Source organism: Symphalangus syndactylus, chromosome 13 (assembly GCF_028878055.3).
Source record: "Symphalangus syndactylus isolate Jambi chromosome 13, NHGRI_mSymSyn1-v2.1_pri, whole genome shotgun sequence".
In the NCBI taxonomy this organism is placed as follows: domain Eukaryota; kingdom Metazoa; phylum Chordata; class Mammalia; order Primates; family Hylobatidae; genus Symphalangus; species Symphalangus syndactylus.
In genome coordinates this window covers 121963592-121982471 of record NC_072435.2, presented here as the reverse complement: position 1 = coordinate 121982471, position 18880 = coordinate 121963592, and the positions used below count along the sequence as shown (strand labels likewise).

At 45.0% G+C, this 18880-nt stretch overlaps 1 protein-coding gene and 1 long non-coding RNA gene across 2 annotated transcripts in view; one reads left to right on the top strand and one right to left on the bottom strand.

Annotated features, from left to right (window-relative positions):
• The window catches only part of LOC134732173 (uncharacterized), a 71674-nt gene that overhangs the window by 7269 nt on the left and 45525 nt on the right, over positions 1–18880 (bottom strand). The window contains exon 3 of the mRNA XM_063614916.1: positions 12576–12670. Coding sequence (XP_063470986.1) covers positions 12576–12670 — 95 coding nt within the window. The remainder of the gene's footprint in view (positions 1–12575; positions 12671–18880) is intronic.
• Positions 681–3755, top strand: LOC134732217 (uncharacterized). The gene is made up of 3 exons (XR_010115165.1): positions 681–734; positions 3037–3308; positions 3536–3755. It is a non-coding gene; the product is annotated as an uncharacterized lncRNA (long non-coding RNA).

Sequence of the window (18880 nt, the reverse complement as noted above, 5' to 3'; positions counted from 1 at the left end):
CGTAAGCTGATCTTTTAGGATTTTGTTGAAATCTGCAAACCTTTTTCATTTTGCTCATTTGCCATGATTTGTCACCTTCACCAAGATACATACAATTATCTCTTCCCCCAGTTCTTCTATCACTGCCTGGTCTAAGGTGAGAAAAACAACCTTAACTCTCTTTTGTCTTTGGAGTTTATGCAGGATATTTATGAGGAGGTGACTGGGTGACTTTATCCAGGAGCAACTCATGTGATGTATGCCGTTCATCCGTGGTTCACTAAGCAACACCAACTGGCCCATACCATTTACTCACTTGGCATAAGAATAAACAGTTACTTGGAGGTATCAAATAGATACCCACATTACAGTCACACTGAATGAGTTTATCACAGAATTTTCTTTGTCCTTGGGTCTGTAGAACTGACACTGGACATCACATTCCTCCTTGTTTCAATGGAACTCATCAAAATCTCCAAAAATAAGTTCAGAGATGTCTTTCTTAGCCTGTTGTTCACTGATGCGCTCATGAAGGTGATGTTCTGTGGGCGTCCAAGGATCATCACCTGCTCCAAAGTCTGATCCACCATTGGCTGGCCAGTGGCCAATCAGATAATCTCAATGGCATGAACCAACAGTGAGCTGTGGGCACTGCACTGTGATGTCACAGAACCTGGGACCTGCTGCCCTGCTGGGCTAGGCCAACAGGCAGAGGCAGAGAGACAGAGAGGAGCTACCCTGAGAAGAGAGACCAGGTGGGCTTTTCTATGTTGGTGCCTTGCAGTTTAGCTCTTTTTTTATTGTATGTTCCCAGATCAACCCCAGATGAACTGCTATAGCTTCCAAATACCTCTTGTTTCTTAGGCTTTCCTAAGTAATCATCTCTCCTTCCTGATACAAGATAACTGTCCCTGGAAGACCACTCCACAATCTTCTGGTAACTTTGTGAACTTAGACAAGTTACTTAACTTCTCTGGGCCTCAGTTTCCCCATCTGTAAAACAGCAACAATAACCCTCCCCCTATCCCACAAAGTTGCCCTGAGGGCCAAAATAACAAATTCATGTGAGAGATTTGTGTGTATTGCCTGAGACGTAAAGCACACTTAATAACAATGACTGATTATTATACTGGGTACTTCATTTTTCTGAACGCCTACTGGAGGGTTGGAATTAGGATGGAGTCCACCTGCATCCAACCTGCTGCTCCCTCTGGTTTGGGAGTGGTGCAGTGCTGTGGTAGTTAATAGCAAATACTCTGGGGCTGGTCTGAGGTTAATCCTGGTTCTACCACTTACTAGTTGTGTGGCCCTGGGCAAGTTACCTAACTTCTTTGTTCTAGAATTTCCTCACTTGTGAGATGATAATAATAGTAACTATCTCACAAAATACATTTTCATAAGAAGGTAATGTATCTAAAATGTTTAAAGCAATGTCTGACACATTGTGAGTGCTGTACAAAGGTTGAATATAATTATATTAATAATGTTATCCTCCCAGTTGTCCCCAGCATTCAGACTGATCATTCTAAATCACAGGTCTCTCCAGGCCCCGCTTCTGCTCCACACACCTCAGTGACCCCTCAAAGTGCCCTTGAAGCTTGTGCTCCTTGGCTCAGATATCACACTAGTGACCTGACCCCTGCCATATCTCCAGCCCCATCTTACTCCACACAGCAGCCACAGATGCGCTTCCTCCCCCACAGTATTAGTCCACTTTCACACTGCTGATACAGACATACCCGAGACTGGGTAATTTATAAAGAAAAAGAGGTTTAATGAACTCACAGTTCCACATGGCTGGGGAGGCCTCACAATCATGGTGGAAGGAGAAAGGCACATCTTACATGGTGGCAGACAGGAGAGAATGAGAGCCAAGTGAAAGGGCAAATCCCTTATAAAACCATCAGATCTCATGAGACGTATTCACTACCATGAGAACAGTATGGAGGAACCTCCCCCATGATTCAATTATCTCCCACCAGGTTCCTCCCACAACAAATGGGAATTATGGGAGCTACAATTCAAGATGAGATTTAAGTGGGGACACATCCAAACCATATCATCCACCCACTCTAGGCCTAGACGGATGCTATGGCCTCTGCCTGGCAGTTGTTCCCAGCATCCATGTCTTCTACGGTAGAGCAATGACTCCTGTTCATCTTTTGAGTCTCAGCTTAGGGTCCACCTCCCCCAGGAAGCCTGTCTTGACTTGTCAGGTTACGCCAGATGCCCACTCTCTGAGCTCATCTCTGCCAGACCACTTACCATCTGTGCTGTAATCCTTGGTGTATACATCTGCTCCTCCACTAGTGTGTGTGTGTGTGTGTGTGTGTGTGTTTGTTTGTTTTGTGTGTGTATTTGTTTGTTTTGTGTGTGTGTGTTTGTGTGTTTGTTTTGTGTGTGTGTTTGTTGTGTGTGTGTTTGTTTGTTTGTTTTGTGTGTGTTTGTTTTGTGTGTGTGTGTTTGTTGTGTGTGTGTGTTTGTTTGTTTTGTGTGTGTGTTTGTTTTGTGTGTGTGTGTTTGTTTGTGTGTGTGTTTGTTTTGTGTGTGTGTTTGCTTGTTTTGTGTGTGTGTGCGTTTGTTTTGTGTGTGTGTGCGTGTGTTTTGTGTGTTTGTTTTGTGTGTGTGTTTTTGTGTGTGTGTGTTTTGTGTGTGTGTTTGTTTTGTGTGTGTGTGTGTTTTGTGTGTGTGTGTTTTGTGTGTGTGTGTTTTTGTGTGTGTGTGTGTTTGTTTTGTGTGTGTGTGTTTGTTTGTTTTGTGTGTGTGTGTGTGTGTGTGCTTGGATGCTATATCTGGCTAAAGGTTACCTCATCACCAGGCAAATATTTTTCTCACCTAACAAGAGGCAAGTGGTTCTGGGGTGGGCGTGTATAAAGTACATGGATGTGCTTTGGTCAAGAATTAGGCCGAGGCAGACATCAGGCCTGCATGACTCCGCGGGATTGGTGAGCAGGCGCACACCTCCACTTGTTATACAACCTGTTTGTGTAAGCTCATACATGGATCTACGCCACTATTGTCTGTAAAAGATATAACTAACCTGCTGATGCTGTACAGGTGCTGTTGGTCTTGGCTCAGCTCTGTACGGCACAGCATGGCATGGCACAGCTCGGTGCTGGTGCCCAGAGAGAGAGTATGAAACTGCTGATGCCTGTGAGAGCTACCCACCTTGAAGGTGGGCAGTTGGGAGCCAGGAACTGGCGTGTGCCTGGAGAGGGAAAGAGTTAAGCTGTGAACCCTGACAGAGCTGGCCTCGCAGGCCAGGAAGAGCAGCTCCTGGCATTGGGGTGGCAGGAGCCACAGAGCCGGAATAGACAGCTGAGATGAAGGTGGACGGTGTGAGAGAGCTGCTGACTAGAGAGCTGCTGAATAAACCATATTCACCTGCTTGCAGCCCCCCAAGTGTTCTCCCTCTTTCTTCCTCCTCCTCTTCCTTATTCTTCACCCCCTCCTCCTTTTTCTTCTTCCTCTCTCTCTCTCTTTCTCTCTCCATCCCTCCCTATTTTCAGGAATGTTAATAATGCCTAGAAGTCTCAAGCAAACTTTCTCGCTGCAGGCCTCATTCCCATGCACTAGCACCAAGAGATGCTGAGAGATGGACATCTGGGAGAGAAGGGATCCATGGGCAGGGAGAGTGGGCCAGGATGGATGCCACCTGGCCAACCCAGAGTGCCATCCCTGGGATCCCTGAATTCTGTAAGGACAGGACATGAAGCTGTGTGTATTCCCTGGAGGTGCTTATTGCCTGTCTACTAATAATAACATTAAAAACAACAGCAAGCATAATACCTATTTCAGAGTCACTATATTGCAAAGTTCTAGGAGGCTCATTTACCCTGAGTGTCCTGGGATGGGTCCCCTCTGGGAAGGTGTGATTGGAGCTACTGCCGTGCATTGGTCACCACTGTGCAGCGTCTGTACCAATGACCTAATTCATTCCTCACAAAACAGCACGATGGGAGTGGGTGTGGCTACAACCCCCCTTTATAAATGAGGAAGTGAAGAGTTGGGAGGGTTTTTTCCATAGGGATGAGAGATTCTGATTTATTCTGGGCTTTATCATCATTAGTACCTGCAGCCAAAACATGTTTATTGTAGGGATTTTCAAACTAGTTGGACCAGGGGCAAGGATAGCAGAGACGGTTTACTCCCTAAACACAGGTGGTTCTCTTAGGGTTGCCTAAGGGCCTAACCTCACCTGGACCAATTCAACTTCTGCAGTTTGCCAGCTACTTGATTAACAGCCACTGTCATTCACTCTGGCCTCAATATAAACCCAGGTGTTGAGCAATTAAAGTCCTAGGGAAAGATGTATACAGTTTGTTCTCCTTGAAAATCATAAGCATCACCAGTCAACAATACAGGCTCACACAGCAAGGCAGAGAAATCTGGATGACTGGCAGCTACTTGTGTGTCTCTTCTATAATGCAGGGTCATCACTAGCCATCTGAGGGCTTCTCTTTGCAGACCCTGTGCATGTGGACAGGGCCTCGTGGTTAGTTCCCACCAAAAGATGTGTGCAGACTGGTGTGTTTCACTTCAGAGATAAGGACTTTCTATGCTGAAGAGATGGGCATCTGGGAGAGGAAATCCATCAGCAGGGAGAGATTCCTTCTCACACTCTTCTTTTTTTGCAATGACTTTAGAAGCCATGTGTTGACTATGATGAAGCTACAAGAGGGAACACATCAGACCCCTTGACTCACCATGTGAGAGAGAGGGCTGTGAATGAAAGCAGCTAGAGATGAAACAAGAGCATTAGGCTGTATATTAAAAAACAAACAAATAAACAAAAAATCCCATGCTTTTATTGCTGAGCTACTGATAGGTGGGGGATGGTTGTTACCCAAGACATTAGCCTATCTGGCTAATACACATATCCTGTCTCTATGACATGGACTAATTTAAAGAGGAAAGAAGCTCGACATCCAGTTAATATCTGGTTACTGACCAATTTCAGTACAACAGTTTTATCTGCAAACAAATTTGTGTGTAGATGCAGCCAAATATGCACAATTACATCTTTCTGCTCATTGCAATGATACAGAAAAACAGTACAGAGAATGATCCTTGAATTGTGAATCTTTCAGGGTATTGGCAGGAAACACATGATGCACTAAAAAGGGGAAAGTGATGAGAGTGTAGGGAACAGACTATTTTCATTGATGAGAGGAGACTTGAAGGTAAAAACAAGGGACAGGGAAGCACATCAGGGTGATAGTAGGAAGCCCTCTAGCTCTGGGCCAGAAGATAATGGAAAGGAATATGTGAGTGGAGCCCAGAGGGGGCTGCAACTGTCAGATCTGGACACCCAACAGGAGCTGTGGTCTCCGGTAAAACAACTCAGGCTCTGCCACCTGTGGCCAAGCAGACAGCGTGGTAGGCACGTTGATATGCTGCTGTCCAGACCCACTTTTGATGAAAGGTGTGTTGCTGCAGCTTCAGGGAGTGCTGTCGTGAATGCAGACTCCAGCTGCAGCCCCTTCAGGGAGTGCCTGAGCTGCTGAGAGTCATCATCTCCAAAGGCAAGCCCCTTCCCAGCGGGCCCACAAACAGTGACTTGCCCTGGGATTATAAAGGCCTGACCACCTCAGACCACCTTGCAGAAATCGCTAGGACCATCCTAGCTCCCAAGCTCACTCCAGAGTTGGCCATGCTTTTCTGGGCCTGCTTCACAGCTCAATATTTCCCTCTGCCCACTCCTGCTTCCTTTTCTTCCTTTCCAAGGAGTGGGTCCCGAAGTTACTCCCTAATAAGCATCCTGCACACTAATCTCCATTGCAGAGTCTTCTTTCTCAGTGAACCATCCAGCGACGGGGCGAGAAAGTGGGGTTGTAAACACCCTGACCTCTCCCTCTCTTCCTGCTCTTTTACCTGCAGGCACCACTCATTGGCCAAACCCAGCTGAAAGCAAGAGGGTGAGGAAACTGAGGTGATTTTCAGAACTTGTTTAAAATAGGGCTGGACAAGGGTGGGGAATACATGTTTGTTCTTTTAACCATAAAAAGAGATCATGTATCTAGGGAGGAAGGAGAGGGGGAAGCCACTAGCCGACAGTTTAACAAAAGCAGTGCCCCTGATGAAAACAAATGTCTGGATAATAATCTGTTCCAGATGAACAGCTAGATGCTGATGAGAGTTTCTACAGTCCCTTGTTAATATGAATCTGTTTTTCTTGTGTGGTTTCCTTTAAGAATCAAAACATCAGAGCAAAACGTGGATGATGCGTGTTATCCACAGACTCATGTTCCTGTAGTAGGATATCTCATTCCAGATAAAAACCTAGAGGTCACCTGCAACCCAGGGTTGTCCCTGGTATGCTCCAGTCTGGTCAGTGAGCATCCATCATGCATGCGCCCAGCAGTGGGTTGGTTTGCATGTGGCACACCTGAGACCCTAGTGGCCTACAGATGTATTTGTTTATCCTGTACAGTATTTAGAAAATGAAGTGTTTGGCAACAATTGCAAATTGGAAGTTTTTTTTTTTTTTTTTTTTTGAGACGGAGTCTTTCTCTGTCCCCCAGGCTGGAGTGCAGTGGCGTGATCTCTGCTCACTGCAACCTCCACCTCCTGGGTTCACGCCATTCTCCTGCCTCAGCCTTCCGAGTAGCTAGGACTACAGGCGCCCGCCAACACGCCCGGCTAATTTTTTGTATTTTTTTAGTAGAGACGGGGTTTCACCGTGTTAGCCAGGATGGTCTCGATCTCCTGACCTCGGGATCCGCCCGCCTCAGCCTCCCAAAGTGCTGGGATTACAGGCTTGAGCCACCGCGCCCGGCCCGCAAATTGGAAGATTTTTAATAAAAATATGCAATTGTGGTTTCCCTCGGAAAGGCCAGTGCTGTAGTGCCACTGGGACTCCAAGCCTACTGAGTGGCAGGTGTCCTGCAGTCCCCACCTCTCCCTATTGCCCCCATCACAGAAACTGAGTGTTAGATGCTGTTTATCATTGCACATGAGCAGACCTAAGGGAAGAGCAAAGTATTTCTTCTACCAAAGTCCCTGTCCAAGTGGGAAAATAAAAAGTAGCGTGGACCAGGTGTTTCAAGAAAAGTGCGAAGGAGCATATTTCTTTGAGGTAATGATAAATATTCCTTCATGCCCCATATTGAATTGTGTCTGTGCGATAAGGGTATATATTATGCTCCACTTGATTACTTTCCAGGTTGGCCTGAGGTTATTTCTGCTTGGAATCCTGCTATGGGGCTCTATATTATACCAGAGCCACTGGAAAGAGGAATAGTCATGTAGGAGAGGAAAAACTCATAGGAAACAATTGTTGACTGAACAATTGATGGAAATTTTATGCAGACTAACAAAAATCAGTGCAGGGAAATACAAATACAAACCTAGGCTTTCAATTGGCTTGTTCAAAATATTCAGAGATCAGAGCAGATAATATCAGCTGGAAGAGAAAGGGAAGACTCCTGGAAACCGTGAAAGACTGGGTTAGGAACAGCAGACTAGGCTTGTACTTTTTAGCTTCTTCATCATAATCCATAATAAGAAATAATGCTGGACATGGTGGCTCACACCTGTAATCCCAGTACTTTGGGAGGTCAAGGCAGGAGGATTCCTTGAGGCCAAGGGTTCCAGACTACCCTGCGCAACACAGCAAAACTCCATGTATAGAAATAAAAAAGTTAGCTAGGCATGGTGGTGCACGCTTGCAGTCCCAGTTACCTGGGAGGCTGATACAAGAGGATCACGTCAGCCCAGGAGTTCAAGGCTGCAGTAAGCCATGATGGAGCCAGTGCACTCCAGCTCGGACAACAGAGCAAGACAGTCTCTTTAAAAGAAAAAAAGGAAAAGAAATACATTTTACATTAGGATTTACCCACCCCCACATGCACACACAAACACAAATACAAACACCTATACAATTTAAATCAAAATTTCATTAAGAATATACACCTTTGTTCCAAGAATATACCCTGACATATTTTATTCTATTCCATGCATTTTTAAAATGATAGTGATCTGTAAATTGATGTCATCGATTACTAACAGTTGAACCATGGTTTACACCTAGGAAATAGTAATACCCACTGAATTCAGTACCTACAACTGGAGCATTCTACAGCCTAGAAATATTTCAGGTCTAGCTCTTTTCTCCTCTCTTTTCTGAATTGTCCCTGTCTCAGGCTCTGTAAGACTGCCCATCAGGGAGGATCCCAGCATGGCACAGATCTGGGTTTTTAAGCATTTAACTGATGACTTATTTGATGAATCTTTGATTTTTCTGGTAAGCAAGAGACCTCTCGAAGCTGCTGACCTCTCATGATAAGAGGTTGTTTCCTGTCTCAAGGTGTCCAAGGAACGTTCGAGGCAATAATCATTGCCAAAACTAATGTCATGAAGTTTTCTCCTGTGTCTGCTTTTACGCGTTTTACAGTTTCAAATCTTATGTTTATATTTTGAATTCATTTTGAGTTGATTTTTGTGTACAGCGTAAGATAAGGGTCCCGTTTAATTCTTTTGCATGTGGCTATCCAGTTTCTCAAAACCATTTGTTGAAGAGATCCTCTCATCATTGGGTATTCTTGGCACCCTTGCAGATGATCAGCTGATGATATGTGTATGGATGTGGCACCAAAAGCAGAGAGGCAACACCAGCAAAAATGGACACGTGGGACTACGTCATATTGACAGGCTTCTGAATAGCAAAGGAAATAAGCAACAAAGTGAAAAGGTGACCTACAAAATAGGAGAAAATGTTTGCAAACCATATATCTGAAAGGGATTGAATGTCTAAAAATATAAGAAACTCCTACAACTCAATAGCAAAACAAACAACTCAATCTAAAAATAGGCCAAGGGCTGGGCGCGGTGGCTCATGCCTGTAATTTCGGCACTTTGGGAGGCTGAGGCAGGCAGATCACTTCAGGTCAGGAGTTCAAGACCAGCTTGGCCAACATGGTGAAACTCTGTCTCTACTAAAAATCCAAAAAATAAAAATAAAAAATAAAAAGCCAGGCATGGTGGCGTGTGCCTGAAATCCCAGCTACTCAGGAGGCTAAGACACAAGAATTGCCTAAACCCAGGAGGCAAATGCTGTGGTGAGCCAAGATCGTGCCACTGCACTCCAGCCTGGGCGACAGAGTGAGACTCTGTCTTTAAAGAAAAAAAAAAATAGGCCAAATATTTGATTATATGTTTTTCCAAAGAAGATACATAAATGGCCAATAGGTATATGAAAAGATGTTCAACATTACTAATTATCAGGGGAATGCAAATTGAAACCACAATGAAATATCACCTCACACTTCCTAGGATGACTATTATAAAAATAAAATAAAAGGTAAGTGTTGGCAAGAATATGGAGAAACTGGAACTCTGGTACACTGTTGGAAGAAATGTAAAATGGTACAGCCACTATAAAAAAGTATAGAGGTTTCCCAAAAAAATTCAAAATAGAACTACTGTATATTCCAGCAACTCTACTTCTGGGTATATGAAAAAAAAAAAAAAGAATTGAAATCGGGTTCACAAAGAGATATCTGCACACCCATGTTCATTTTAGCATTATTCACAATATCCAAGATTTGGAAAAAACCCTAAATATCCATAAATGGATGAATGGATCAAGAAAATATGGCATATACATGCAATGGAATATTATTCAGCCTTATAAAAGAAGGAAATTCTGCAGTGTGCAATAACAGAAATGAATCTGGAGGACAATATGCTAAGTGAAATAACTGCTGCTTACATGAGGTATCTAAAATAAACTCACAGAAGCAGAGAGTAGAGCAGTGGTTTCCAGGGGCTGTGGAGATGGGGGAGGGGAAACAGGTATGAAGTTTCAGTTATGCAATAAAAATGGGTTCTAGAGATCTTCTGTACGACATAGTGCCACATTGTACACTTAAAATTTGTTAAAAGGATTTGAGAAAAGGAACACTAGCTGGCTCTAGTCGGACTAAAGCAAGGTCCTTTGCATTGCCCACGGGGAGAAACAGCATCAGACTCCCCTGGTTTGACAAGGTCACGTTCAGGGTCAGTGGCAGGGACATCGGCTCCTTCAGGCCAGTAAGCAGTCACCAGTTTTTGAGAGAACCAAGCTGATGTCCCAAGCTGAGACTTCTTTAACACAAGAGACTGCATTCCCTCTCTCTTCCAGATGCAATGAATGTGCATCCAACAGGAGCACCTCTGGGCTGCCACCTTCAGACCAGAAGAGACTGCGGCAAATTTACTGATTCTATTACGTGACTGCCCCAGACACTTGGCAACGCATTGCCGGCAAAGGAGCGGCTAACTCATGTGCTGAAGCTACATGGAAAAAAATCAATGCCCAAAATGTTGCTGCAATTAATTAAGCCTTCACGAGAAAACAGGGCTGTAAGTTATCAGTAGTTGAGCCTTCCCGGCCTGTTTCATAAGGAACTGGCTTCTGTGACCCAAGTCTGATGAGCCTGAGACAAGCTTGGCTTTACAGCATTGAGCTGCAAAAGGCAGGTCGAAGTCACTGTGTGGAAACCCCGGGCTCCTGCAGACCTATGGTCGTGCTTATTTCCCAATGCCTTAGCCCCTTGGCAGGGCTGAGAAAGCGGGAGCTCAGTAGGTCACATGACCACTCGTGAGCCAATCACTGTTGCACTGGGATGGCACACACTGATTGGCCCGCCCTGGGCAGCGCCCCCACCCTGCAGGTGTTTGGAGTCTGTGTATGACGGATGTGGTCTGGCTGTGGGGAAGCAGGGAGCTGTTTCAATACCCAGGGGGCAGGATTTCAAAGAAGAAAAATAAATCATTTCAATTACCTAGAGTGTGGAGGATTTGCAAACATTTCTGAATTCTCAGGAGCATTTCTCAATCCTTGAAACACAGTTTCTGGACGCTGTTAGTGCACACTACAGTGGTCTGCACTTAACCACAGGGGTACGCTCCGAGACTCACAGTGGGTGCTTGACAACAGGATAGTTCCAAGCTCTATACATGCCATGTATTTTTCCTGTACATACATACGTATGATAAAGTTTAATTTATAAATTAGGCACAGGAACAGATTAACAAATAAGGACTCATAATTAACCGGGACAATGTAAACAACATACTGTAATAAACGTTATTTGAATGTGGTTTATCTCTATTTCCCTCTCAAAATATCTTATTGTCAGTAATATTTTTAGACCGTGACTGACCATGAGTAACTGAAATAGAGGATAAGAGAGGACTACATGCACATTACAATATAACATTCATCATTAGGTGCAAAACTATTTTTACACTTTTTTTTTTTTTTTTTGAGACGGAGCCTTGCTCTGTTGCCCAGGCTGGAGTGCAGTGGCGCAATCTCGGCTCACTGCAAGCTCCACCTTCCGGGTTCACACCATTCTCCTGTCTCAGCCTCCCGAGTAGCTGGGACTACAGGCACCCGCCACCGCGCCCGGGTAATTTTTTGTATTTTTAGTAGAGACGGGGTTTCACCGTGGTCTTGATCTCCTGACCTCGTGTTCCACCCGCCTCGGCCTCCCAAAGTGCTGGGATTACAAGTATGAGCCACCGCGCCCGGCTATTTTTACACATTTATACAGCACAGTGCAACATTCTTTTAGTGAGGAAGTGGCATATGCACAGAATGACATAGTTTCACACACACAAAAATAGTGACATTCTCTCACACACACACACGCACACACACACACACACGCACGCACACACACGCACACACACACGCACACCAGCAGCCTGAGCAAAGCTTACATTTTGTAAAACCAGACTCTCCCCCAAGCTCTGACCCTGGTCTCTCAGGACACACTTCATTCAGGAAGTGCAATTTCACTGCCAGCCAACATGCAAATTCTTCTAATCCTGTTTTTGAAACACCTAATATGACTAGAAGTGTATAAGAAAAGATTTTTCTAAGTCTCCCGCACTAATGGACCTTTCAGAATGCTAATTGTTCTGTTTCTGACATGTGTCCTTGAACTAAGTTCATTTTGTTCTTGTTTTTAATCCCTGTAATTTATCAGCAGACAGTAATTAGCTCAAAAAGGCACACTCTGGCAAGCACACAACTCACAACTGAATCATCCTTTCTACGGAAAACATGTCCCTCATGTCCCGCTCTTCTCTGGAAGGCAGATTTCCCTCGACACTTCCAAAATGAGCTAACTCCTGGCCCAAGTTAAGAATCAGTATCTCTCTCTCTCTCTCTCTCTGTGTGTGTGTGTGTGTGTGTGTGTGTGTCTATCCTTTCCTGGATACCTGGATAGGGCTGAGAACCTGAGCACTGGTGACTCCATGGTTAGGCTATCAAGAAAGAACATGGATTCTTTCAAGTTCTGTAAGCAGAGTGATCATGTAATCTACCAACCAAACCAGGACACCATGCAGAGTAAACAGGGCCCATTGATATAGTCTTAGGACAACTGGCATATATCCCACTGTCCTAGGCAGAATAAGAGGTATAGACACCTGACAAAGCAGCACTTCCTCACCATCCTGTTCCAGTCCCTACTATCCATTCTCCATGGATGCCTCTCCTCTCTTTACTCTCATGCCCCATCCTGGCCAAATGCCACCTCCTCCTTGGAGACTTCCTATCCCTGCTTAGCCCAGGTCCGGTGAATTCTCCATCATCAACTTACCTAATACTTTGCCTGTTGTAGTAGTGACTTTGGTGTTGATTTTGCTGATTTCGATCTGCCTTGTATTGGTAACGACAGAACTCAACCCAAACCAGCTAAAGTGAAAAGAAAATAAATGTGAATGTTAATTGGCTCACTGACTGAAAAGTTTTGTGTATTGGTTTTAAGTGCCGCTTGATCAAGAGATTCAAATAAATATTGAAATTTCCCTTTTTCCCTCTTTTCCTCCCTCTCATGAACTCTTGGCTCTGTGTTCCTATGTTCTGGTTTCAATTTCAAAACCTCTATTTCGGAAAATCAAGGCTGAGGTGCTATTGGGACCCCATCCCCCAAGTAGCTTCAGTCCCATCCCCTTTAGATGAGATGCTCTTCTCTGCCTGACTGCAATCTTCTTCTTGAGGAACCTGGGGGTTATCAACTGCAGAGACAGAGGGAATGGTACTGGGTGGGCAAAGAGAGCAGATGTCAGTCACCCCATCATAACTTCTGCTGGAAATATGTTCCCCTGGGACTAAAAACTTGTATCAGAAAAGCCAGCAAATATGCACTCCTGGCCTGAGTCTCAAGTCCTCTCTGTGACAACTGTGCTCCTTCTGTGGGGACATTTCTCCACCTGGCTGAAGAAAATCATTGTCATTAGGCAGCTCCCTTATTAAAAATCAGCAGATGGCAATGGAATAAACTGTTCCTATTAACACTAATATTCTTCCCCGGCTCAGTCCCCGGTAATATTCTTTGCCAGGAAAGAAGGAAGGCAGGAGGCATTCCCAAATCAAGCCTGTGGTGCCTAAGAAGATTAACCTCAAGGAACGGTCAGCATTTGTAGCACAGATGCCCTCATGTCATTACACCCTTTGGGTTCTCCGTGGGCAGTCAGCATGATTCCTAAGGCTTCCAGAGCCAGTGCAATTCCCATGCCTGTGTGTGTGTGTGTGTGTGTGTGTGTGTGTGCACTTCTTTTTCTTTGTAACTTCATTTTCTTTATGACTTTGTTCTCTCTGACCACATCTAAGATTCCTTCATATGAAATAGCTAAAAAGGTGGAAGGTAATGTTTGAATCATTTATTATAGAGTAGGGAAGGGAGCTGAGGGTGGTGGCTGGTGTAAGTCCCAGAGTCCAAAGAGCCAAGAACTAGGAGCTCCAATGTCCGAAGGCAGGAGAAGATGGATGTTTCAGCTCAAGAAGAAAGAGAGAGAGAATTCACCCGCCACCATTTTGCTCTATTCAAGCCTCAAGGGATCTTTACTCAGTCTACTGATTCCAATGTCAATCTCTTCCAAAAACACTCCCAGAACTAATGTTCCACCCACCATCTGGGCATCCTTCAGCCCAGTCAAGAAAATAAACATTTTCTCTCTTGTACATTTAAGTTTCTCAAAATCCATCCACTTTGCAGGCTGTGTTTAGGACTCAAATATCAGTTTATATTCAGCCACTGGCCCAGAGCAGAGCATCTTTCTCCAGGACAGGTTGGCCTGCTGCTGTTTCCCTTCTCTCCTGGAGGGACAGCCTGTGAGCCTGAGCCCAAGGTGTCTCTTTCTAGAGGACACAACGTTATCCAATGTGTCCCTGAGGCAGACTGCAGCTAAGGAGACACAGAGTTCTGCATCTAGCACCAAACTGAACTTGGAGTGTCTGTTCACAGACTCTCACCCCTCCCTCCCTCCCTCCCCGTCTGGGTTGGGCTTGTGGAGGATGAGTGAGCTTCCTACAAGGACCACACTCTTGTTCTTCCCATCAATGCTGGGTTCTTGCAGGATCACAGGTCTCTGTGTATATCCTTCCTCCTGTTTGGAATAACATTTTCCATTTTCCTTCTCTTCCCAGATACCCTTTTCTCATCCTTTGAGTTCAATAGATGTCTCTTTTGGTTGCAAGTGACAGAAGCCCAAACAGAAAAGGCTCAGACCAAAGAGAAATTTATGGGCTCCTGAAACCGTATGTCAGAGAGAGATTGGGCCAGGGCTGGGGTATGACCCCAGCTCTTTCTTGGTTTTTCCTCGCCGCTTCTCTCTGTCCTGCAGCCTCACAGTCTCAGACAGGATTCTTTCAAGAATTGCAAACTTGGCTGAAGACCCTTCCTGTCCCCTTTCTTACCTCCCATGTATAGGATAGGGGTGATGGTCCCACTTCTCTGACTCTCACCCAGGAGTTAGGAACTCCTTAAGGTAAGGAGTCTTTTCTGATTCAATTTGGTACATATTGCGTCAAGCAGAAAGCATGGTAGTTGTGATTACTGGACACCTGCTGGCTAAGTAAATGGAGAATGTCAAAATGGTAATTTGATCAGAAAAAATTAGTCAAACAAAACTAAAATGTGCTTTTTGTTTCTGTTAGATGGTGACAATGGGTTGACTAAACCCACAGGTGCTTTTTTTTTTTTAAATTAATCTCAGACTCCCATTTGTGTCATGTTTTGTCATTTATAAGGAGCTTTCACATAAGCCCATGTAATTCTCATACCACTTGCCTGAGCAGGTGGGTCACTTCTTGTGTTTCTGGGTTTGGTGACGGACTCCCAAAGGCTGGGGCCCACCAGACCTGGATGTCTCATGGGGGTGTCTCGTGGAAGTTTCTAATCCCTAGGGTCCTCAATCTCCTCATCAATGATATGGAAAGACCAGCAGTAACAGATTCCATCCCACTCCCAAGCATGCTGTAAGGATGGACGAGATGCTGTAACGAATTGCCACCACCAGCGACTTAAAACAGCGCTGATTTATTCTCTCGCACTTTCATAGGTCGGAATTCCAGCGTAGGCCTCACTGCGCTAAAATCAAGGCATCTGAAGGGTGGTGTTTCTCTCCGGAGGCTCCAGGGGAAGATGCTTCCTTGCTTATTTGGGTTGCTGGGAGAATTCAGCTTCTTTCATTGTAAAACTGAGGTCCCCCTTTCCCCGCTGGCTGTCGGCTGAGGGCCATTTTTTTTTTTTTTTTTTTTTGAGACGGAGTCTCGCTCTGTCGCCCAGGCTGGAGTGCAGTGGCGCGATCTCGGCTCACTGCAAGCTCCGCCTCCTGGGTTCACCCCATTCTCCTGCCTCAGCCTCCCGAGTAGCTGGGACCACAGGCGCCCGCCACCACGCCCGGCTAATTTTTTGAATTTTTTAGTAGAGATGGTCTAGATCTCCTGACCTCGTGATCCGACCGCCTTGGCCTCCCAAAGTGCTGGGATTACAGGCGTGAGCCACCGCGCCCGCCTGCTGACAGCCATTTGCAGCTTCTGGAGGCCGTCAACACTCCTCGGCTCACGGCTCCTGCCTCCATCTTCAAATCCAGCAAGGCCAAGTCAAGTCCCTCTCACCCTCCAAATCGCTCCTGCCTCCTCTGCTGCGTCTCTAGGACTCTTCTGATTCACTCTCCTCTTCTGATCTGCTATCCTGGATCATCCAAGATAATCTCTCTATTTTCAGGTCAGGTCAATGCCTTGTGACATATCCTCAGGCATAAAGGCAGCGGGGAGAAGGTCGCAGGGGCCCGAATCTCACCTATCACAGGGACTTACGCTTTTCCACCTGTGAATCTCAGCACTGCACTTCTAGAGACTCGGTTTGTCACGGCTGAGAAATACGGTGATTGAAAGAGCAGAGTCGGATGCCAGACTTGGCCAGGGTTAATCCCATCTCCAACACCTCCTAGTTGTGTGATCTGGGGAAAGTCACTTACTGCCAAATACCTCAGTTTCCCCACCTGAAATATGGATGTGATAATTATGTTTCTCCCTCATAGGCCGCTTGTGAAGATGAAATATAACTGTCAGCTATAATCATTATCACCACATTTGCACAAATATTTGCATTTATTCATTTTACTGGTGTCCTTTCTATTATTGAAAAGCTATCTCTAGAACAGTTTACAATCATCCCAAGGACAAGGCAGGGATGATGATAATGACCTTTCACTTTGAGTAGAAAGTATTTTATCTACATTACCTAAAAGTACCCTCACCAAAAAAAAAAAAAAAAAAAAGGCCTGTGAAGTGGATACTCCCATTTAACAGATGAGAAAACCGAGGTGAGGAGAGGTAAGGAGCTTGTTGCATATCCTTGGATGCCCTAGAACAGTGGGGGTGGGGTTAGTCTGCCCTGATGAGGAAGAGGGACATGGGAACCCTATGAGGCATCAGTACAAGCTGCATTTTTTATAGATAAAATAATTTCTATTCAAAGTAAAAGGTTGTTATCATCATCCCTGCCTTGTACTTGAGACGATTGTAAACTCTGTTCTAGAGATAGATATCTAGTAATAGGTAGAAAAGACACCAGTGAAATAAATAAGTGCAAACGTTTGTGTAAATATGGTGATAATAATTACAGCTGACATATATTTTTCATCTTCACAAAAGGCCTACAAGGAAGATGCAAGCCCCGCAGCCACACTGATGTATAGAGCTGCAGTTTCATATGGAAATGAGTTTACAGCTCAGGTTTTAGGGAATAAAAGTTGAGAAACTTTGGACCAGACCAGTGATTTCCAACTCTGGCTGCACATGAGAATCAAGTGGACAGCTGGAAAAACAGACCAAGGTCCAGCCCCTACCCCAGTGAGATTCTTACTTAAATAATCTAGCACGAGATCGACTGACAATATTTTTTTAAAGCTCCCCAATAAGATTCTAAGACCCTCACATCTTTATAAAAAGGAAGGAAGGATTTTTTGACTCTCTCTCTCTCTCTTTAAGATAGGCTCTCATTTTGTTGCCCAGGCTGGAGTGTAGTGGTGCCATCTCACTGTAACCTCGACCTCCTGGGATCAATCAATCCTCTCACCTACCACACCTTGCTAATTAATTTCTTGACTCTCTCTTGACTCTGCTGGGTATCTTTTCCTCCAGGTTGTTTTTGTTTTATTGTATTTTTTTTTCTTCCCACCTTTGTCTTTCCTGTTAGAGGTTTTCCTCCAGTGTTCGGGGGCCCTTTGCTGTCTGTTCATATTTAAGGTGAGAAACCAGCTGGGTGCGGTGGCTCACGCCTGTAATCCCAGCACTTTGGGAGGCTGAGGCGAGTGGATCACCAGGTCAGGAGATCGAGACCTTCCTGGCTAACATGGTGAAACCCCATCTCCATGAAAAATACGAAAAAAAAAAACATTAGCTAGGCATGGTGGCAGGCGCCTGTGGTCTCAGCTACTTGGGAGGCTGAGGCAGGAGAATGGCATGAATCCAGGAGGCAGAGGTTGCAGCAAGCCAAGATTGCGCCACTGTACTCCAGCCTGGGCGACAGAGCAAGACTCCATCTCAAAAAAAAAAAAAAAAAAAAAGTGAGAAACTGTAAAGCCTCCCTGAAATTCTGGGTCCAATAGCAGGACCTGACAAGTGGGGGGCGTTTCTGGAGGGTGATGTGGCTGGGTTGGCTCATTTCAGGGTCACTGTCAGTATTCATAACTTTTTGTTTGCTATTTCCACCCAGGCTCTTCTGTCTCCATAGAGACTCCAGCCTGGAGGGAGGGCGACGCAGAGGGAGCTGGTGAGCCTGGCTGCCTGCATTCTGTAGCTGATCTCCAGAGGTGGCCAGGGCAGCATCCAGGCTGGTAGGGGGATGGTATCCAGAGGGTCTACAGACTCAGGGAATCTGTCACACTCATGCCTCCAACTCAATTCAGTTGGTCATGGTGCCCTCAACACCTGAGACTTTTCGGTTCTCTGCACAATGAACTTCAGTTAGTTTCGGTTGCCCCCGGTGCTGGGTTAACTTGTCTTTGGTTGGCCGAGTCAGTACCTACTTAATCCATTTTGCAGCTCTCAAATTCCATCACTGGCATTGTCTCTCCCTTTGCTTTGTTCTTGTGTGTTTATGTCATCTCCCACTTTTAAAATAAAATGACTGTCCTATATTTTAATGGTATTTCTGAAGAAAGTGAAGTAAAGCAATGGAAATAAGTATGTTTACCTAGAACCTACGTGAACTTTTTATTTGAACATACAGATTAGAGAGATGGAGGGGAAATTATGTTGACAATTCAGTGCTGCCCCTGAAGACACAGGTCTCTCTCTCTGCTACAATGGAAAACCACTGCCCTCGGGAGGTAGTAGTGAGGTGGGACTGGGCACCTACTGACTGGGTGATGTTAAGCAAGTGACAGCCTATCTGGATCACAATTTCTCCATCTGGAAAATGGGGACGGTCACAGTGTTTTCTTTTGCCTGGGGTCATTGTGAGGATTAAATGAGTTAATAAATGGAAACACCTATAGCAATATCAGGCACCTAATAATGCTGTGTTTTGTTTGCTATTTTAGTGTTATTACTTTTTGGTTTCAGGTAGAGGAAAGGTTCTCATTCATATAGACAGACGTGCAGTAGCTCGGT